The sequence below is a fragment of the Penicillium daleae genome (assembly GCF_028827525.1).
Source record: "Penicillium daleae strain IBT 16125 chromosome Unknown utg000002l_segment0_segment0, whole genome shotgun sequence".
Taxonomy (NCBI): domain Eukaryota; kingdom Fungi; phylum Ascomycota; class Eurotiomycetes; order Eurotiales; family Aspergillaceae; genus Penicillium; species Penicillium daleae.
In genome coordinates, this window is record NW_026623150.1 from 215291 (window position 1) to 233946 (window position 18656).

Sequence of the window (18656 nt, forward strand, 5' to 3'; positions counted from 1 at the left end):
CATAACCACCACCACGACAATACAAACATTATTTAAACTGGAATATTTCAAGCACTTGGTTTTAAGATCTCACAAGGATTCATTGCGCCCCGAATGCATTCCCATTGCATCGCTGGTCCGACAAAACAAAAAAGAGTATCAGGGGATTTCAAGGTTGCTAGTCAACCTTCCACGACAGTACATACTGACATCACAAAAAGAGAAGGTCAAAGGTAACGGGCATCTTTAGGTAGAATACAGATTCGCAATAGCTGAAGATAAGAAGGACAGAACCGAGGAAGAACAACATGAAGGCGGAAAGAAGGAAAAACATGTGCCAAGAAGGGGTGTTTTCATGAAGAACAAGAGAGGGGGAAAGCAGTACGTCCACATATCCCATCTACCGGCGGGCGAAGCAGCACTTGATACCAGTGCGGCCCAGGAACCAACAGGCACCGATGAAGCGGAACAGCGCCATCACGGCGTTCGACCACAGAAGGGCCTGGAAGAAACGAGCGGTACGAGTGGTGGCAGTGTTCTGGAGATGTTGTTAGTAAGTGGGTTCCGGGGGATAAGGGATAAAAGAAATCTAAGGATGATGAAACATACCGTAAAACCGAACTTGTCAACCGCCTCACTAGTAATACACACAGCCAAGAAGGCATTGCTGAAAATCCAGAAGGTGACGAGACGAGTACGGAAGCTCTTGTACGAATCCTCCAGGGACTTCTCATCATGCTCGACGGGAGCAACGTAGGGTGTCAACGCGCGCTTAACAGTAGCCTCGAACTGACTGTCGATATCGGCCTGCGGTTTATCGATTTCCTCTATGACCGTGTCTTTACTGCCTTCATCCTTGGTGGTTTTGGCAGAGGGCAGGGCATCAGCCTTGTCCGAACCCTTGGTACCCCAAGACACATCGTGCCAATTGCTGAATGCATAGACGTTGAGGATGTTGATGTACGAGGACTGCAGGACCATGTATGCGGGGAACGAGGTGAACATGTGCCACGGGTCGGCGTACATGAACGAGGCGACGAAGTAAAGACCAAAGGTGGCAGCCAGGGCAATGATAATGATACCAGCGCCGGACGAAGAGAAGAAAGACTTGAGGAAAGCTCCCACACCTTGGTTGGTAACAAAGTCCATCGGGGCACCTCCAGTGAAGGCGCGGATCACCAGGTATAGCGAATCCACGACGATGTACACCTGGATGAGACCAAACGCGACAAAGGAAGCAAGATACGAGAACTTGGAACCCTTGGGACGATTACCAAGGGCAAGGATGAACTGGAGCAGCAACAAGCCCAGGTAGACATACTTGACGATGGTGTTGACGATAGGAGTGGCAGTTTTGCCGAAGGGGAAAGCCTTGTCGCCGTTCGTGTCACTGGGGGTACCGACCAAGTCGATAATGACAGTAGTGGTCAGCCAGTAAGAGGCGAGCGAGAACCAGGTCAGGATGGTGTTGAAGATGTTGTACAGCATCTGAATATGCAAGAAGAACATGCGAATGATGTTGTGGCCGGATTTGTACATACGACCGAAATGCATCAGGGAGTAAATACCGGCAGCGAACGAACCGTTCAACCAACGACGACGCTGGGAAATGAACTCTGCAGCGCCTTCGGGCACGTCAGTCTCAGCCTTGGAGGCCTTGACATAGGACAAATGCCACTTGGAACCGGCCTTGGCCACCAACTCGAAACACAGGATACGATCCTCGGCCAAGAACATGTTCTTCTTGAAAATGTTCATGCCTTCAATACCCTTCTTGCCCAGCTGCTTCGACAGGGTGTGGTCACCGTGGAAGTACTGCTCCAGCGGGCGACCCATGATGGCACGGAATCGATACGCGGAGAAAGCACCGGGCAACACGGACACGTAACCGAACGAACTCTCGAGAGGCTTATCCAAGATATTACTGATCTTGTACTCGAAGTTCTGTGCCGCCACGAGCGGGTTGACCAAGTTCCGCCAGCCTTTACCCAACATGGCGTGAATTTCACCACAGGCACCTCCAAGATCCTTGTCATTGTAGAAGGCCTCCCAGAGGGACAGCAGAGACTTGGGGCCGGGCTTGGTTCCTGCGTCGAGCAAGATACAGATCTCGGGGTTGAGAATGCGACCAAAGGCGTTGAAGAGCCAACGGTGAGAGTTGATCTTCTTGCTGTTCTTCTGCTTCAGACAGAACATCATCTGGACGGGGGGCAGGGTGCTAGGGCCATCGTCGGTTGGTCGGATCAGCTGCTGACTCGGCGTCACCGACAACTGGGTGGTGTATTCGAAGATGTGAGCCACGGTCTCTTTGCCGTCGACATCACGCTTCATGACACCATCCTGGTAGATACCAATGGTGGCCAGGACGTCCAACGTATCCTTGTCACAAGGGTCGATACCGTCAAACACCAGGGCCACAACAATCTTCTGCCAAGCAGGGCCACCCTTGTTCCAGAACTCGGACTTCTTGAGGTTGACGATATCACGAATGTTTTGCATGACACCGTGCAGTGTGCGCGAGGTCAGAGTCTTGTCCTCGTTATAGTAGGTAATCGCAATAAGCAGCTCGGTGTGACGGTTGTACATGGCGGGACGCAGGTTGTAACCATTGTGGAGGGTAAACTCGTTGGGATCGCAGGTTGCAGCGGTGTCTAGACAATGAGGGAGATGCGTTAGCCACGATGCTTGATCTCTGCTGGATTGCTCTGTTTTGATCCAGAGCGTCAACCTTCGCGAGTGCCGCTACTTACATCGCATGTGAGTGAACTCTTCGCTGCCTCCCTCGAGGTCGTTGCGGTACTTGGCCTGAATGGCATTTTGAATGGCACTGGGCACGGGGTAGTCGACGCTCAGGACGGAACCCTGGACCAGCTTCACCTTACGGGTGGCATAACGGCGCAGGTTACCACCACCGCCAGGTCCCCCTCCCGGAGCTTGTCGCTGGCGCCAGGCCTCGGTGGACGAGGTCTCGCTTCGAGCGTAGGGGGAGGCCACCCGGCCAGGCACGCCAAACGCAGCCGCGGGGCTTTCAGACTGGCCCGAGTAAACAGAGCCTGTCGCATAGGGATCATGATAACCGGGGGCGGCGTCCGTGGCGTACGTCTCGGTCAGACTGTATCCCGAGGCAGGGCGAACGGGAGAGGCCCCACGGGAGTGCGGGTCGTCAAAGGGCGTCGCAAAGGGACCCTGCTGGTGGGCCAGGAGTCCCCGCGAGGCATCTTCATCTTCCCGATACTGTCGAGTGGGTTAGTACTTTGGTTTGATTTTTCTTTGTCTTTGTCACAATCAAAGAGAGCGAAAGGGGTCCGGGGGGGAGAAAAGCCACTCCACATGGAAGGGATTGACCGTTGGGGGGGCGCGTACTTGAGCACCGGGCGCATCTTGATGACCCTCGTAGTTGGGCGAGTGCGCGCCAGACCCTTGGTAGGCCATGATGGTCGCGCCACGGGATTGACAGGTGAAATTAAACGGCGGTTGTCGTCTAAATCCGAAGAGGGGTCGTTGAGAAAGAGGAAGTCGTGGTCGATGAACGCAGGAGGAGCCGAGAGATTAAGCCACCAGGGCTGCAGGTCGTAAGGGTTGGGCTCTGGGTTACTGCGTTTCGAGGGGCCTGGAGGGTCTCCGCAGGGATTTTGGGTTCCCGGGTGTTTGTGTTTTGCCCTGAACCAAGGGGGGGGGAGGGAGATAGTATTAAAAAAGGTCAAGTGAATTGCTCCCGACCAGAAAAAGAAAAAGACAATACCCGAAGGGTTTGGTGGGGAGGGGGGGAGGGGGAAGAGAGGATGAAGAGAGAAAAGGCGAAAGGGCGAAGGAAGAAAAGAAAAAAAAGGAGGAGCCAGCGATGTGGTGAGACGAGCGATCGTATTTTGCTTGGGCGCAGGGCTCAGGAGGAGGAGGGCCTCTCTCCAGTCAACACTTGGGCCTGGGACTGGGACTGGGCCTGGGACCGGGCAAAAATAGACTGTCTCTAACCCGCAGTGGGCTTAGCTTGGAACCTCGAGCACCGAACAAACGGGAAATTATCAGAGAGAGGCAATAATATCCTTCATAAATAATACATCAAATACAATCCATCTTCTCGGGTGACGTGATTCGTCCATTTGGATCATCATCATCCGTATTTACACTCCCCGGTTGGCCGGTGGCCACGCTGCAGCATGACTGCGTGAGGCGTTGGTCCCAATGGAATCACCTACAGGGATACTCCCGTATACCTCCGTCCGAGGATCCCAGAGTCATTGGGAGATGATGCCCCGAGCAGGAGTCCCTGATGCATGATCCAAATATGCACATACTCCATCCCTTGAGAGCGGGTACGACGCGAGGCGGGAGATTCTGCAAGATCTCGCGGTATGGAGACACCCTGCCATGGAGCCCATCAGGGACGTGGGAAAAGGGGACTGTCAGGGACGGCAGACCCTGACTGGTCCGGCGTTGGGAGCAGAGGGAATTTCCCTGGCATCCACGGCTCCGCTTGGCATGGTTCTTCGGGCGAGACTGGCGCGGCTATGGATAGGGACTCGCTTTTCTTTGAAGCGTGATATAGGAGTACTTCATACTCGAGAGTCGAGAGTCGAGACGGCGTTTCTACGATGTATACAGTAGTCTCTCTCGAAGGCGTCTAGTCTGCACATCTCCAGCCAACTGGGTCCCCCCCCTAGTCACTTTTTTCTTTCCTCTTTTTTTCAGCCCCTCGCCCAGCGCTAGTCCTTCTCCAGATCTCCACACACGCTTAACCGTCTTGGGGAAGACCCGCTGCACCCAATCACCATTCACCGGGCTCCACTGGTGAAACAGTCGGTGAGATCCAGGACATAAGCACCCAGCCAAACCCCTCCACCGTAGATTCAGCTCGTTCAGCCGTATTCCGAGAAGTACCACGCATTGTATACGACGACGAGTCGATGGCTGCAGCTGGAGAACACCTCGAGATAGTTGCGAGGATAGAGACTCCTGGTTCCTGAGGATCTCCACGGTCGGCACTGGCTCGGTCGTGCCAGGTTTTGCCTGCATTCCTCACTTCGTGTGGTATGTTGGCCCGCAGGATCGACTGTGCAAGGTACACAACACAGAGCGGACTGCGTACGTCAAGTCCAGGTACCCTCCAACGCAGTCGAACATCTTGAAATGTCCTTCTGTAGGTACGGTGTCTTGCAGCGAATACCATCGCTGATGGTCCCCGCTCTGGAAGCTTAGCTGGATGATAACGCTGGATGACCCTATGTCTATCTGCACAACCCCAGTGGCTCCATATTCTCGGTTGGTGGGAAGGACCTCATTTGAAGGCAACTCCTCCAGCTCTGTCCCACTGTCTATGCTACAAAGCGTGGAGATTGTGCTATAGTGCGAGTGCGTAGGTACTACTGGTTTGTATCTCCATAGTGTACGGAGTACTTTGAACAGTGTAACTATATATAAATTAACCTGATCGCATATTTTGGGCTGACAGGGCTGATGGCGGTGTTGGCTGACTTGGCGGCAGCAATAATAGCATACATAGCACCGGGAACAATTCTCGAGACCTAGTCAAGGGACTTTCCATCGGCTCCATGTCCATGATCCTCCGTCTCATAATTCCCCTTGAGTTGGGAAGTGAATGCAGCATTGCCTGGATTAGGATGAGCAGCGGATCCATGATTCATACGGAGTCCATAACTACTACAACGAAAGGCGAACTAACATACATACTCCACCGAACAAGTTAAATGGCAAGGACAGGACTCAACGACTGGAGGTGTATTTCGAGGTAAACCAGATACTGTATGATGGGTCATTGGCTACATGCAGTCCCTCAAACGGCATGGAGCAGCAATAACCAAATACGGGAGACCGTTGCACTGACACACTTCGCCACAGCCACCAGCCAACCGGGGCTGGTGGCTTCGCTTCCTCCCGTGTCTGGCGTGTCTCAGATTGGCAGATTAGAGGGGGCTCATCCACCTGAGGGCGCCATTTGCACGCTTGGCGGGATCGAGGCTTAGTGAGATTACAGTATTACAGTATTTTCAGCCACGCTCACCAGGTGCAGCATCGCCCCCAAAGGTTAAGTGAGTTAATAATGGAGGAAATCATAATAATCACAATAATTGACGATCCCTATGATTATGATCCAGTTCGGAATCTGCCGACTGGAGAGATGCCAACCTGGTCAGTGTTCATTCGTGTTCCGCGTTCTGCTCCAACACGTGACCGCTTACCTCAGCCTAATTTCCGGTTTCTCCCGGGCCGACTCTTTGTCCGAGTCTAGACTGTGTGTTCCTCACCTTCCCGGTCCACTGCCTCGCCGGACCAACTGGTTTTTCCGGGCCGTCCAGTCTCTGGTCCCGTTCAGGTACTCCCGTCCTCGTCCCGTCCGACGGTGGTGCAACCCAACCAAGGAGCGAGGCAAGGTTTGGAGGACGTGAAACACGGCCAGCCTCGTCGATGAGAATTCCATCTTTCTTGAATAGATTCATATCCGAGAAAAGACTGTGCTTCCTCCTATCTTTCCTCCTGTATCTCTCTCCCCCTATCACACGCGTCCGCAATCCGCCCGGAACTTGAACCATCCATAATAATCCACCAAATCCCAAAGTGGAACCCCGTCCACGTCGTGCTCAGGCCCCCCCTCCCGTGACTGTCTGGACCAGACTCCCCCGTGCTCCTCATTTCCCGTGTGAATCTATCTCTCTCGCTCTCGCTCTCTCTCCCTCTTCCAACTCCTCCTTCTCGTCTCCATCTTCGTTTCTCCCCGGTCTCGATCGTATCGGGTTCCGTTCTTCATCCCTCTTGGTCGCCTTCGATACGCGGATCCGTGATGCCCGTCCATCATCCGTGAATCTTCCATCTTCGGCCTCCTTTCCATCCCACACTCGTTTCCCGCCGTGCGCCCGTCGAACTCGCCTCGACTTTCGTCTCTTTTTTCTACTTCTCATGATCTAGCGATTCTGCTCACGACTTGACGCCGTTTGAGCCCGACACACTCTCTTTGTTTTGTTCATCGCCTCGCGATTCCTCTGCACATTCATTTGCCGCCCGTTGACCGGTCGCCTTTGTTGATATCTATCATTGTTCTGCCTTCGCCAATCCCCCGTCCTCCTCGCCCATCATGCTCCTCAATCCCGTCGACCCCTCCTCTTTCTCGCCCATTGGTATGATCGACCTCTCTCTTCAGTCTATTCCGGCTGCCTCTCCTCTTCTATCGATCGTCCAAGATGCACGAGATTTTGTCTACTAACTCATCAACCCAAACCTTAGATGGCTTCTCTCCTTCCCGCTCCCTCTTCAAGCGTTGCAAAACATGCGACTCCGTCCCGACTTGTCCGGCCTGCCCTGATGGCCAGACCTGTACCATGACCGCCCAGACTTGCGACAGCTGCTCCATCACGAAATGTGTGTCCACGTCCACCAACACCGCGCCCCCGTCTAGTGGTACCAATGTGGGTGCTATTGCTGGTGGTGTGGTCGGAGGTATTGTCGCCCTGGCCGTGATTCTTTTCCTCGTCTGGTGGTTCGTGATTCGTAAGCGTCGCAATGCTCAAGAAGAGAAGGACCACAGCGCCTTCAATACCGCCCGGGACGGACGCCAGTCCACCCAATCCATCGCCTCTACGGTTCTCACCCGTGCCTCCAACGTCATCCAAATCGCCTACATTCCAGGCGTCACCAATCGCTCCCCTCCAGAGACCCCTGCGACGCTGGTGCCTCCCGTGCCACCCCTTCCTGGTGCTCATCCTGATCAGCATTTCTTCATGCCAGGTGATCTGCGGGACTCCTCCTGGACCACGATGACGGGTCACCAAAGCATGTCGCCAACCCTGCGCAGCAGTGTTGCAACCACCGTCTACCGCAGTGACGCCATCGTCAGCGCGACCCCCGCACAGCAGATCCAACGTTCCCGCGCCAACATCGTCAGCGTGCACAATGGTCCTGGAGGCCCGGGTGCCAGCACCCTGGCCCAACCAGTTCCCGTCATGATCACCCCCAAAGATGCCCCCGCCGTTCCTGCTATCACCTCGAGCCAACTGGCCAAGGCTGGAGCAATGGCACAGAGTGGTAGTTCCATCGTGGCGCGCCAAGTGATGGCCAAGCCCGTCATGGTCCGGGGCGCATCGGTGAAGAAGAAGGACGCACAGCCCGTTGCCAAGAAGGAGGAGCAGGCAGAGAAGAAACCGACCACCGCTGAGTCCGACGGCAGCCGCCAATTTGACCATCAAACGTCTACATTCGACGGCAACTCCTCTGACGATGAAGCCAATGACAACGAGACACAACCGACCACCTCCTCCAATTCACCCAAGGCCAAGACCACTTCCCCGTCTGAAGAGTCGGCCCCGAGTGCCGGCCCCTTCCAAGATCATCTCAGCGCAGCCGACGCAGGCTCTGTAGATCAGAAACGCAGCTCTCGTCACAGCGACCGTACCCCACCACCCCGTGTACAGAGTCCATTCTCTGACGACAACGAGGTCAAATGAAGGCTGCCCAGTCATACTGGTCACCTGTGATGTCACGTCTTGTTTTTTTTTTGGGTCTGGTTTCTATAAGCATGGTCGAACCTCTTTCCCATTCCCCCTCCCTTCCTCCTTCCCATTCTCATCTGATCGCTCTCACTCTCACTCTCACTCTCCCTCTCCCTCTCTCTTCCATCTACCCTTCTTTGTACGTATGAACCTCCCTTGGCACTTGGTATATTTTATTTGGGCGTCGATTCGTGTTTTATCCTCGGGTTGCTATGTACAGCGAGAAAAGCACTCGTGGGAGACGGAACAGTTTTATTGAAATTCAACGATTCAGTTACTGGTCATTTCTTGATTTGAATGCACGTATTCTGGAGTACATCGTACCTATCTATCTGGGGATTTACGAATGAAAGAGTAGATAGACTCTACTAGTGTAGATTGCTTTACATGAGGTTGATGATCGATATTTTATCGAATCGATCTGCATTCGTGGTGGGTCAACCTTATCGTACGGTTGAACCTCTGTCCCGGTCCATACTCACAGATATATATATCTTGCTTGACGACGGGACCGCGCCGACAACCTTACCACCCCGTACACCATATGTAACTATCAAAATCCTTGTCTGTAGAAGCGAGGCTAAACTTACTGAATGCACGCATAAAAGAATGTCCCAACGAGTAAAGTCTAAATATATCACGAGGGTATCTACAACCTGACGATCACACATCTCTCCCCCAAACCCAATTAATCACAACAGAACCAGCACCACCCTCCCCCTTTCATCCCCAATCAAACAACACTCACATTCTCCTCCAACCCCATCCCACGCCCAATCTTCCGAATCAAAGCGCGTTTCAAAAACGCCTCCCGCGCCAAACCACGCGTATGTCTCGACCACGAATCAACCCCAATCACACCCCTCACCAACGCAGCCTGCAACGCATACAGCGCATGCTGAATGCCCTGCTCGTCCGCGACAAGGTCGTACAGTTGCTTCCCTACCACCGTCGGCGCGACGAGGACGTCGTCGATGGCGGGTAGACCGGGGTGGGTGTCGGCGGTTGAAGACGAGGAGGGTACGCTGGCGGATGTGGCTGATTTGGCGCGGGCCTGGGCGTCTGCGATGGTTGCGTCTGCGCGGTGGATGGTTTGTTGGAGGGTGGAGGTGTTGGATTGGAGGGTTGAGTGGAGGGTGTTTAGGGCGGTGATTTCTCCCTGGAGAGTTGTCATGGCTGCTTGGAGGGAGTGGGACTGGGAGAGGAGGGGATTGCGCCGCCGAGTCGGACTGTGCGGCGTGACTGGTTATAGTCTCGGCGAGAGTTTGCGAGACCGCGTGGAGGAGGGCATCTTTCTCCGGATTTGGGGGGATGGGAGGTGCTGGTCCTGTGGGGTGGAATGATGGGAGTTCGAGTTCGAAGGGGGAAGTGAGGAGATCTGGGGTTTCTTCCTTCGGTGCTGGTGCTGCTGCTGGTGGGCTTTGATAGCTGTTTTGTGGGTAGGTAGGTCGCTCTTGATATGGAGGCCCCTGAGGAGGCGGCTGTTGCTGTTGAGGTTGCTGCTGACCAGGTGGGAGCTGGTATGCCGGATACTGAGAGGGATGTGCTTGAGGTGGCGGTTGAGCATACGGCTGCTGCTGCTGCTGCTGCTGCGGTAATGGTATTTGGGGCCCAGAAGGTGGTCCAACATGATGTGAGAAACCCGCATGTGGCGCGTAACTACTACCAGGGCTGATAGGACCCGCCGAATTTCTATTATAAGCCGCCGAGTCTGGTTGCATATGAGGCTGTGTAGGCGGTTGCGTCGGAACGTATTGCTGAGATAACCGGCTCCCTGGACCTATCGCACTCATATGTCCTGGAATGGAGGATCGAGAAGTGTCAGTTCCCTTCGGCGGCAATGGAGGGAGTGGAGGAGGAGATTGATATCGCTCAGCGCCTTGTGCTGGCGGGCGTTGAGTCTCCGCAGCAGCACCTGGTTTTGGCGGCAGCTGTGGCGGAGTGTCGGCTGCCCGGTTGGAGGGCTGACTGGGTCCTGGACTCTGAGATGGGGCTGTCGAGGGTCCCATCCCAGGAGGCAAGGGTGGAACTGGGGGTGGTGTCTGCACCGGTGGCTGCTGCGACTGGGATTGAGGGGGCATCGGTTGCCTGTATTGAACCGGAGGTTCCTTGGCGAACACTTCTCGGAGGATTGAAAGCATGTCGGAAATGGTTGACCTCTATGATAGACAGAGAAGCATGGTCAGCCTGTAATTCCAACGGCCCCTCACCCAAAAGAGGCGATTATACTCACATCCCATGCCTCCGCCCAGTGGGCGAGATAGTGATGATATACCCGCCCCTCCAGCGTTACATGTTGGCCAACGCGGACCGCCATGTCCTGTGTAGGGGTCACGTAGATGATTGGAGGCTCCCGAGGGTATGTATTTGGGATCCAAAGCGCGATAGGGAATCGGTATGTTGTGCCCCGGAAGTCGACAGGGAGTGTGCCCACCAGGTGGAGGAGGAGCGCTGAGAAACCATTCTCGTATGCTGTAAGATCATGTGTGTGAGCTTCATTCTAGCGTGGTGCATTGAGTCGCATAGCCTACTGTAGACGTCGGTTCGCGGAGAGAGCGAGGGGTACTGGGCGAGCGCATTGGCAACATCGTGGTAGGTCCGGTTGGGATCGTGGTAGGTTTGTTTGGGGTCGTAATGATCCTACAACGAGGTCAGTAGATTAAGTACCGGGGGTTCGAAGCCACATACCTTGCTCAGGACCGAGTATAGCCAGGTCAGCGTCCGCTGGGGGACCGCCATGTTGATGGAGGTTGAAGGTGGGAAAGGAAAGCTCGTCGCACTCCGCACCACGTTGACTTCCCCGCAATCGCTCTTGGCGTTATCCGGTGATGTCTGCGGGTTCTCACCATCGCACGTCAAGATATTCTCCACAAGCTCAACGCAGAACGACCTAACTTAATATGATCAGCTTTTCTCGGATTGTAGCTGGGATGCTCGCCTAAATTATTACCTCGGCCTTGACTCAATGGAAAGAGGATGCGCATCTTCTGTTATATTAAAAGTTTCCTCTTCATTATTTTGAATACCAAAAAGCTTCTTTATCTCAATTCCTAAATGCCAAGCAAGTATCAATCTCGGCTGTATCAATCATCATTGTTCGCTCATCATGCTCTATATCTATCTGTACGCCGCTCATGCAAATGAAGAAAGGAAGGATCTAAGAATCTAATCAAAAATGGAGGCCTTCATCGAGTTGGGCTGAATGTACTCCGAGGCATTCCGGAAACTGGTAAAGCCCCATCGAATCTGCGCAGCCATGGCAATCTCAATATCCAAGTCCTTCGCAAAGGCCCAGGCCAGACCGCTATCACGCTGGAAGGCACGGCCAACCAGGATGACATCGATGGCATTCTCGTTCATGATCTCCTCGGCCAGAACACCAGTGTTGATAGTGCCGACAGCCGACACAAGAATCTTGTCACCGACGGCCTTTTTGACGGCGGCGGCGAAGGGAACCTGGAAGCCAACACCGGAGGTGACCTTCTGAGCGGCATGAACACCGCCGGTACTGATATCAATCAGGTCAATGGCACCCTGCTCAGCGAGGGCACGGGCAAACTCGACCGTATCCTCCGACTTCCAGCCCTTCTCCTCGGGCAGGCTGTTCTCCAACCAGTCGGTAGCAGAGACACGCAGGAAGACGGGGATGTTGGGTCCAACGGTGTCACGGGTGAGTTGGGCAATCTCCAGAGGCAGACGGATGCGGTTCTCGAAGCTGCCACCATACTCGTCGGTGCGCTGGTTAGACGAGGGACTTAGGAAAGAGGAGAGCAGGTAGCCGTGGGCATTGTGAATCTCGATGAAATCCACCCCGGCAGCCAGAGCGCGCTTAGTAGCAGCAACCCAGGCCTCCTTGACATCCTGAATATCCTCCTTGGTCATTGCCTTGGGGACAATATCACCCTCAGCAAAGGGGATAGCACTGGGGGCCTTGACATTCTCGACCCAGCCGCCAACAGCGTTGGTAGCCGTGACACCACCCAACCAGGGGGGAACCGTCGAGGCTTTGCGACCAGCATGAGCCAATTGGATACCGATCTTCTGGCCCTGGCTGTGAGCGAATTCCACGACCTGCCTGAGCGGCGCAATCTGGGAGTCCTTCCACAGACCCACGCAGCCGGGAGTGATACGGCCCTCGGGTGCGACACCGGTGGCTTCAATGATAATCATTCCGGGACCGCGCTGAGCGATACCACCGTAGTGGGCGATGTGCCAGGGAGTCATGTGTCCATCTTCAGCACTGTATTGGCACATGGGCGCCACCTGTCGAGAACAGATGTGAGCATATGGTTTCGGAAGAGACGGACGAGCCTGAAACAGGGAGGAGGGGGAGGGCGAGAATGCGAGAAGACAGACGAGACATACACCAAGACGGTTTTGGAAAGTCTGACCTCGAATAGTCAGGGGCTGGAACAGTTTAGGGATGGCCTTGCCGCTGGTTTGCGGGTTGCGCGCGGTTCCAGCAGGCGGAGTCTGCGCAGGCGTGAAGTACGAGATGCCCTCTGCGGCAGCAACTGGGACATTGGGCCAAGTCATGGTGATTGATGTGCTTGCCAAGTATGAGTTGGGATATATTTAAATTGACTAAATTGTCGAGATCGAAACTGAAGTGCAGTATAGTCCCTTTTATACTCCCATCTTGATTTCTAAGCTTCGAAAAGTTTGCGGCATAAGCCTAGGAGACCCGCTGTGGTCCCAGGCTAAATCATCACGATAGTAGCGGCTGATTTCAAAGAATTCCAGCGATCAAAGGTTATGGCATTGGAAAAAATCCCTTGGAGACCGTCGGAGAGAAATCCTATGCGTTGTACAGCTCGAGAGCCCCCCTGTTTGTCAGCACTCTAAATTATCGGCCGTACTGAATGCTGTAGAATTCGTCGATCTGAAGAACCTGAAAGTCTCCGAGGCAAGTGGGTCGGGCCAATGTGCCTCCGATGATGAGGTGGCGGTGTTGTCATTGTCCTGGTGAGGAAGGTGTATGGTTCTCGGACAAGGGGAAGGGAATCGAAATCAGCAGTGGATGATAGTTCAGATGCTGACCGTATACTGCATGCTGCATTGATGGATGGAAGGATGCGAGATGCGAGATGCAGATTTAAACTTTGAAGATATCAAAAGATTCAAGTATAGCGCACGTGACCCGCACGAGATGTTGGGTGCCTTGGGCAGTTAATCCATTCCATCAACACACCAACTACATGCCAGGTGAAATCCATGATCCATGTCCTCCAGCTCGACAGGTTGGGCTGAATGACTCCGGAAACCGTCTTCCTCCTGAGGGAGGGAACTTGACCAGGTCAACTTCCCGGGGAAAGACGTTTACTCCCAGTGACAGACCAGATAGGACTCACCACCACCACACTCTGTGCAAACTCCAAAACCCGACCCATCAAGACTCCTCTCCAGTCCTGGCAGTAGTGTGCTTGTCATCTCAAAGCCCAGACTCGATAGGCGCCTTCCTGACTGAGCAACACTGCCTAGGGTTATTGCCTGATTGCCTGGTTGGGTCTGGCTTTGTTCCCGTCTTGATATTGTTCTCCCGCCCCCACTTAGTATTGTTCTCCCCACTCGACCTGCCTGGACCTCCTCACTGGATTGTTCCAAAAGCAAAGAAAGTACCATTCAACTGTTCATTGTTTGTTTCGGCTTCAGCATGCTACAGCTACACAATCTGCCCGCTGCCTGCAACATGGCTGCTCAGCATCTCATCCATAGCAACCTGGACCATGCTCGTCCGTCTTATATAGTTCAGCGTGATCGAGAACTCCCCCTGGACGGCGACGAAGATACATATGAACCCAGATCGAATCTCCAATACCAGCTATCCACAGACTCCTTGAGGGCATTGCAAGATCCTTGATTGACAGCGTCCCACCAACATCACAATGGCAACCTTTGAGCCCTACACCCAAACCCACCCCGAACGATTGCCAGGCTTTGACCCATTCACGCAGAGCTTCAACCTGAGCTATCCGGATGGGCAACCATTCACTGTGGGTGTGACTGATGTGGATGTCTTCATCCAGTACAACATCCGAATCTGCATCAACTACGGCTCCCAATTCGGCGCTTCGATCGTGCTGTTCGTCCTCCTGCTGCTCTTGACCCGGCGAGAGAAGCGTGCATCATCCGTCTTCCTCCTCAACTCCTCTGCCTTGCTGTTCAATATCATCCGGCTCATTCTTCAACTGATCCACTTTACCACCGGATTCGAGCACTTCTATCCCTACTTCTCCTTGGATTACTCGAATGTGCCTCGCAGTGCATATGCCATCTCTATCACAGGCAGTGTCTTCGAGTCTCTCGTGGTGGCCTGCATCGAGGCTTCGCTAGTGGTCCAGGTAAAGGTGGTATGCGCAACCATTCGTCGCCGCTACCGGTGGCCACTCCTGGCTCTGTCAATCGCCGTGGCTCTGGCCACCATCGCATTCCGCCTGGCATGGATGGTCGAGAATTGCATTGCAATCATGGAAGTCTCCTACATGAACACAATCTGGTGGCTGGAAAGTGCTTGCAATATTGTCATCACAGTCAGCGTGTGTTTCTTTTGTGCCGTCTTCGTCACCAAACTCGGCTTTGCCCTCCGCCAACGCCATCGACTCGGGGTACGCGATTTCGGCCCCATGAAGATCATCTTCGTCTGTGGATGTCAGACTCTGACCATCCCTGCGGTCTTTTCCATCACCCAATATTTTGTCGTCTTCCCCGAGCTATCCTCCAACCTGTTGACCCTCGTCGCAATCTCCCTGCCCTTGTCGTCCATCTGGGCGGGCGCCAACCTCGACCAGGGTCGCCACCACGAAACCCAGCCCCTCCACCGCCGCAATCTCTGGCATGGTCTCGCATTCGGGATCGGCGGGACTACACTCAACCACACTGCCTCGGAGAAGCATATGACTACATCCACGATGACGGCTAGCACTGCCGCGCAGACACTTTGCTATTCAGATCAACCTTTGAGTATGTTGAGCAAGGGTTCGCATGATTCTATGGATCCTCATGGAATCTGTGTTGAACATGATATCTCAATCGATAGTGTTCAGCGGAAGCATTCTATGGTTTGAGAGGCTGTTTCGACTGATGTATTCGAAGGCATATCCAGTGTGATTGGAGTGCGCAGCGATCAGAGAGGTGGTAAACGGGGGTTTTAGATTTTGAGGCCATTCTTTTGACATTCTAAGTTACTTTCTTGCTGTGTGTTAACCTTCTTTTACCTTTTTGCTTCTAGACCAATAATTTCGTACCTTCAGACAAATTACAAGAGCATTTTCTTCTTGGTTATCTTAAGTATTGCCGTAAAGTATCATCCCACATAGTAATATTGAATGAATCTTCGTTGGCCTCTCGTGATTTATAGCATTAGAAATTCCCCAAGATTCTGTCCTAGATGCATATCTGAATTCCCTACGCGATCTCAGCCTCAATAATCATCTCATACTGCTGAGGATCAGGCCAGAATTTCACAATTTTGAAGCCAGACTCGGTCAGTAGCTTTTCCCAAGCGCCTTGAGTCCGCTCAGAAGCTGACAGGAGCGACATCATATTCACGTCCATCGTGCTCTGGCTAATGCTTGCCCCAGTCGGGGGCAGAACAATATCGTAGACGAGAAGCTTCGAGTAACCCTTTGTCATCGCGTCTCTGGTGTTCTCGAGAAGCAGACGGGCCTTGTCATCCGGCCAGTCGTGAAGCACGGCGTGCATAAAGTAGGCACGACTCCCTGTAAAACAGATGTTAGCCACTGAAATTGATTTCGTTGGAAATATTGCGTTTCCCACCTTTTACAGGCTGTGGCAGGAAAAAGTCATGAGCCATCGCCGTCACCTTCTCATCAACTTGGGCATTGACAATCACTTCGGGAACATCCTGTAGGACAAGCGACCCGACAGGGAGATTTGGATGTTTTTCCAGCACGCGAGAAATATCGATACCAGTATTTCCACCCACGTCCACCATGAATGGAGACCCATCATCTAGCTTCGCACCCTCCAGCAGTGTTGCCGTATCGTATACCTCTGTCAGCGGGGTCTTCCAAGCGGTCCATGCTTCCATATGACCGGTGAAAGCCTCGAAGTAAGCGGGACTTTTCTGCAACCGCCCAAAAAAGTTGAGTCCATCCTTGTCGGCTTCCGAGTAGTTGTTCACGTTGATATCGGTAGGTTCTTTGTAAGAGGTCTTTGCGAGGTAGGAAGGCAAGTTATGACCAGCTGCAATGTATTGATATGTTCTAGTCAAATATCTAATTAGCTCGTGACATGGTCTTGGGTGGGGAAAGGGATATACTTACGCTGCTTGCAGAGAGGCGCGAACTTTGGTACTATCATCACCGATGGCATATGAGAATGGGGTGGGTTTAAATCTGTCCTCCCCAGTCTCTTCAACCACGTTGAAAGCCGCCAATAAGCGGAACAACCGACCTATCCTTCGGTGAGCGAGTATTCGACACCGATAATAAACTTTGAAAACATACGCAACAGGTTCGTCTCCACAATCGGAGTCGTCAATTGAACCAGCTCATCAATGGATTTCTCACCCCCTTCGGCATCAGTCCAAGCCTTCCAAAGACCAACATCAATGCATGTCTGCAAAGCTGCGAACACAACCGGATGCTCAAAGCAAAAGCCCCAGGCACGTTCATACGGCGTCTCGACTCTAGCCAGCAGTCGACGCGCAGCAGCACGCACTTGGAGGCGCTCTACCTCATCGCCACTAAAAGCATCAGGTTGGACACCGTCAAGAGCAGCAATGATCTCTTGGGCTCGAGATGACATGGTAGTACTTTTAATCCTTGGTGTAAACAGGAGGGGTATATGGCGGGGCGTGATATGTAGAAGGGTAAATTGCATCAAATCAGGTTAATGGAATTGCTACACTATATATGTCCGTCTATTTGGGAGCTGTCATTGCCACATGGGTAGTGCATGATAGCACAAGGGAAGGGAGGGGAGGGGCATCCTATTGAGCTAGTAGCGCTAAGAGCCGGGTAATAATCAATTTCATGGCCAGTTCAAGCACCGAGCGTCGCGTTCAATTGAACCAGTGCGTAGGCTTTAACACCAATGGAGATAATGCGCCCCACCGGATTAGTGGCCTATGTGAATATCGAGTGCGGATATAACAGAACGACTGTTGATCTGGTAGTGTAATAGTAGTCGTCTTGACTAGCTAGCTCATACATTTCATCTGGCACAAGAGCAAGTAAATGTACGCAGGCATATCCAGTGTGTGAACTATCACATAGAAAATAGCTGAAGTTGCATGACTCGCCGTGAATGTTGGAAGCCTCCTGACTATCTCAACATGAAGATTTGTCGAATGACGATCCCATCGAGCCGAGCTAGCCAAGCCGCACCGGCGTGTCAGAATCCCCAGAGTACTCATTGATCTCGTTTGCAAGAAGCCTTTTCAGAAACATGATGAACGCCCCTAAATCATTCGTCTCCACAAGCTGGTTGCATCCGTGCCTTCGGCTCCCCAACTCCGCGTCCTTGGTGTTGAACTTGGTCCACTGGCGGGCCCCGGATCCATTCCGTAGCTCGGGAGTACCTCATACGGCCAAAATTGTCTCTCTAGATGGATTTATCTATCAAAACGTATACATCACTCGTAATATTTCAAATCTTCAATTGATGGTAGTAGCTCTGAACAACAGGCAGTTACTCGACCACGAGTGTGCCTGCCCAAGTCTTCGGCCCTACTTCTGCATCAGTGTTTTAATTGAGACTTTCACAATGCCATAGTCCAAGAATTAGAACAAGCAAAACAGTAGCAAGAACCTAGAGATCTAGAAAAAAGTCCAGCTCAATAGGCTTCAACTTTCTTTTTGTGAAGATCTTTCCGAAGGTCTTTTGGATAGCCTAGGCAAGATGCTTCAATTGATCTTCTAAAGTACTCCGTATAACTGATGAAATAGTTTTGAACGTCTCCATGAACCCCGATGTAACACAGAGGGCCCTTGTCATCTGGGCACAGACCTCCTGATCTTCAGCGTTGAAGTTGTCCAGCCAGTAGAGATTCCCCACTCTGGAGGTATCGAGCCTTTTGCGAGCCTGGCAGCATCCTCGTCACTAACCAACGGTCGGTACATTTGAGAATCGAATTGAGTATCCACATGAATGGGGGAAGTATGTAAGTACTTTCCAACGGTCTGCTAAATCTGATGGATCCCATTTGATAAGATC

The 18656-nt window shown here is 52.9% G+C and overlaps 6 protein-coding genes across 6 annotated transcripts; 2 read left to right on the forward strand and 4 right to left on the reverse strand.

The window, feature by feature from the left end:
- Positions 1 to 379: 379 nt before the first annotated feature.
- On the reverse strand, positions 380 to 3411 carry chsG (chitin synthase class III; the record flags this gene model as incomplete). Its single annotated transcript, XM_056904486.1, has 4 exons — positions 380 to 517; positions 589 to 2630; positions 2730 to 3213; positions 3343 to 3411. The coding sequence occupies 4 exons, from the start codon at positions 3409 to 3411 to the stop codon at positions 380 to 382; spliced, it is 2733 nt and encodes a 910-aa protein (XP_056768593.1).
- Positions 3412 to 7172: 3761 nt separating this feature from the next.
- Positions 7173 to 8432, forward strand: N7458_001104 (uncharacterized protein; the record flags this gene model as incomplete). Its single annotated transcript, XM_056904487.1, has 1 exon — positions 7173 to 8432. One exon carries the CDS (start codon positions 7173 to 7175, stop codon positions 8430 to 8432), a length of 1260 nt encoding a protein of 419 aa, XP_056768594.1.
- Positions 8433 to 9210: 778 nt separating this feature from the next.
- N7458_001105 (uncharacterized protein) lies at positions 9211 to 11216 on the reverse strand (the record flags this gene model as incomplete). Its single annotated transcript, XM_056904488.1, has 5 exons — positions 9211 to 9636; positions 9674 to 10636; positions 10711 to 10949; positions 11009 to 11117; positions 11166 to 11216. The coding sequence occupies 5 exons, from the start codon at positions 11214 to 11216 to the stop codon at positions 9211 to 9213; spliced, it is 1788 nt and encodes a 595-aa protein (XP_056768595.1).
- Positions 11217 to 11642: 426 nt separating this feature from the next.
- Positions 11643 to 13013, reverse strand: N7458_001106 (NADH:flavin oxidoreductase/NADH oxidase; the record flags this gene model as incomplete). Its single annotated transcript, XM_056904489.1, has 2 exons — positions 11643 to 12740; positions 12843 to 13013. 2 exons carry the CDS (start codon positions 13011 to 13013, stop codon positions 11643 to 11645), a joined length of 1269 nt encoding a protein of 422 aa, XP_056768596.1.
- Positions 13014 to 14362: 1349 nt separating this feature from the next.
- Positions 14363 to 15541, forward strand: preB (alpha-factor pheromone receptor STE2; the record flags this gene model as incomplete). The annotated part of the gene is made up of 1 exon (XM_056904490.1): positions 14363 to 15541. One exon carries the CDS (start codon positions 14363 to 14365, stop codon positions 15539 to 15541), a length of 1179 nt encoding a protein of 392 aa, XP_056768597.1.
- A 340-nt stretch (positions 15542 to 15881) lies between these two features.
- Positions 15882 to 17246, reverse strand: N7458_001108 (S-adenosyl-L-methionine-dependent methyltransferase; the record flags this gene model as incomplete). Its single annotated transcript, XM_056904491.1, has 4 exons — positions 15882 to 16195; positions 16254 to 16702; positions 16763 to 16892; positions 16946 to 17246. 4 exons carry the CDS (start codon positions 17244 to 17246, stop codon positions 15882 to 15884), a joined length of 1194 nt encoding a protein of 397 aa, XP_056768598.1.
- Positions 17247 to 18656: the final 1410 nt, after the last annotated feature.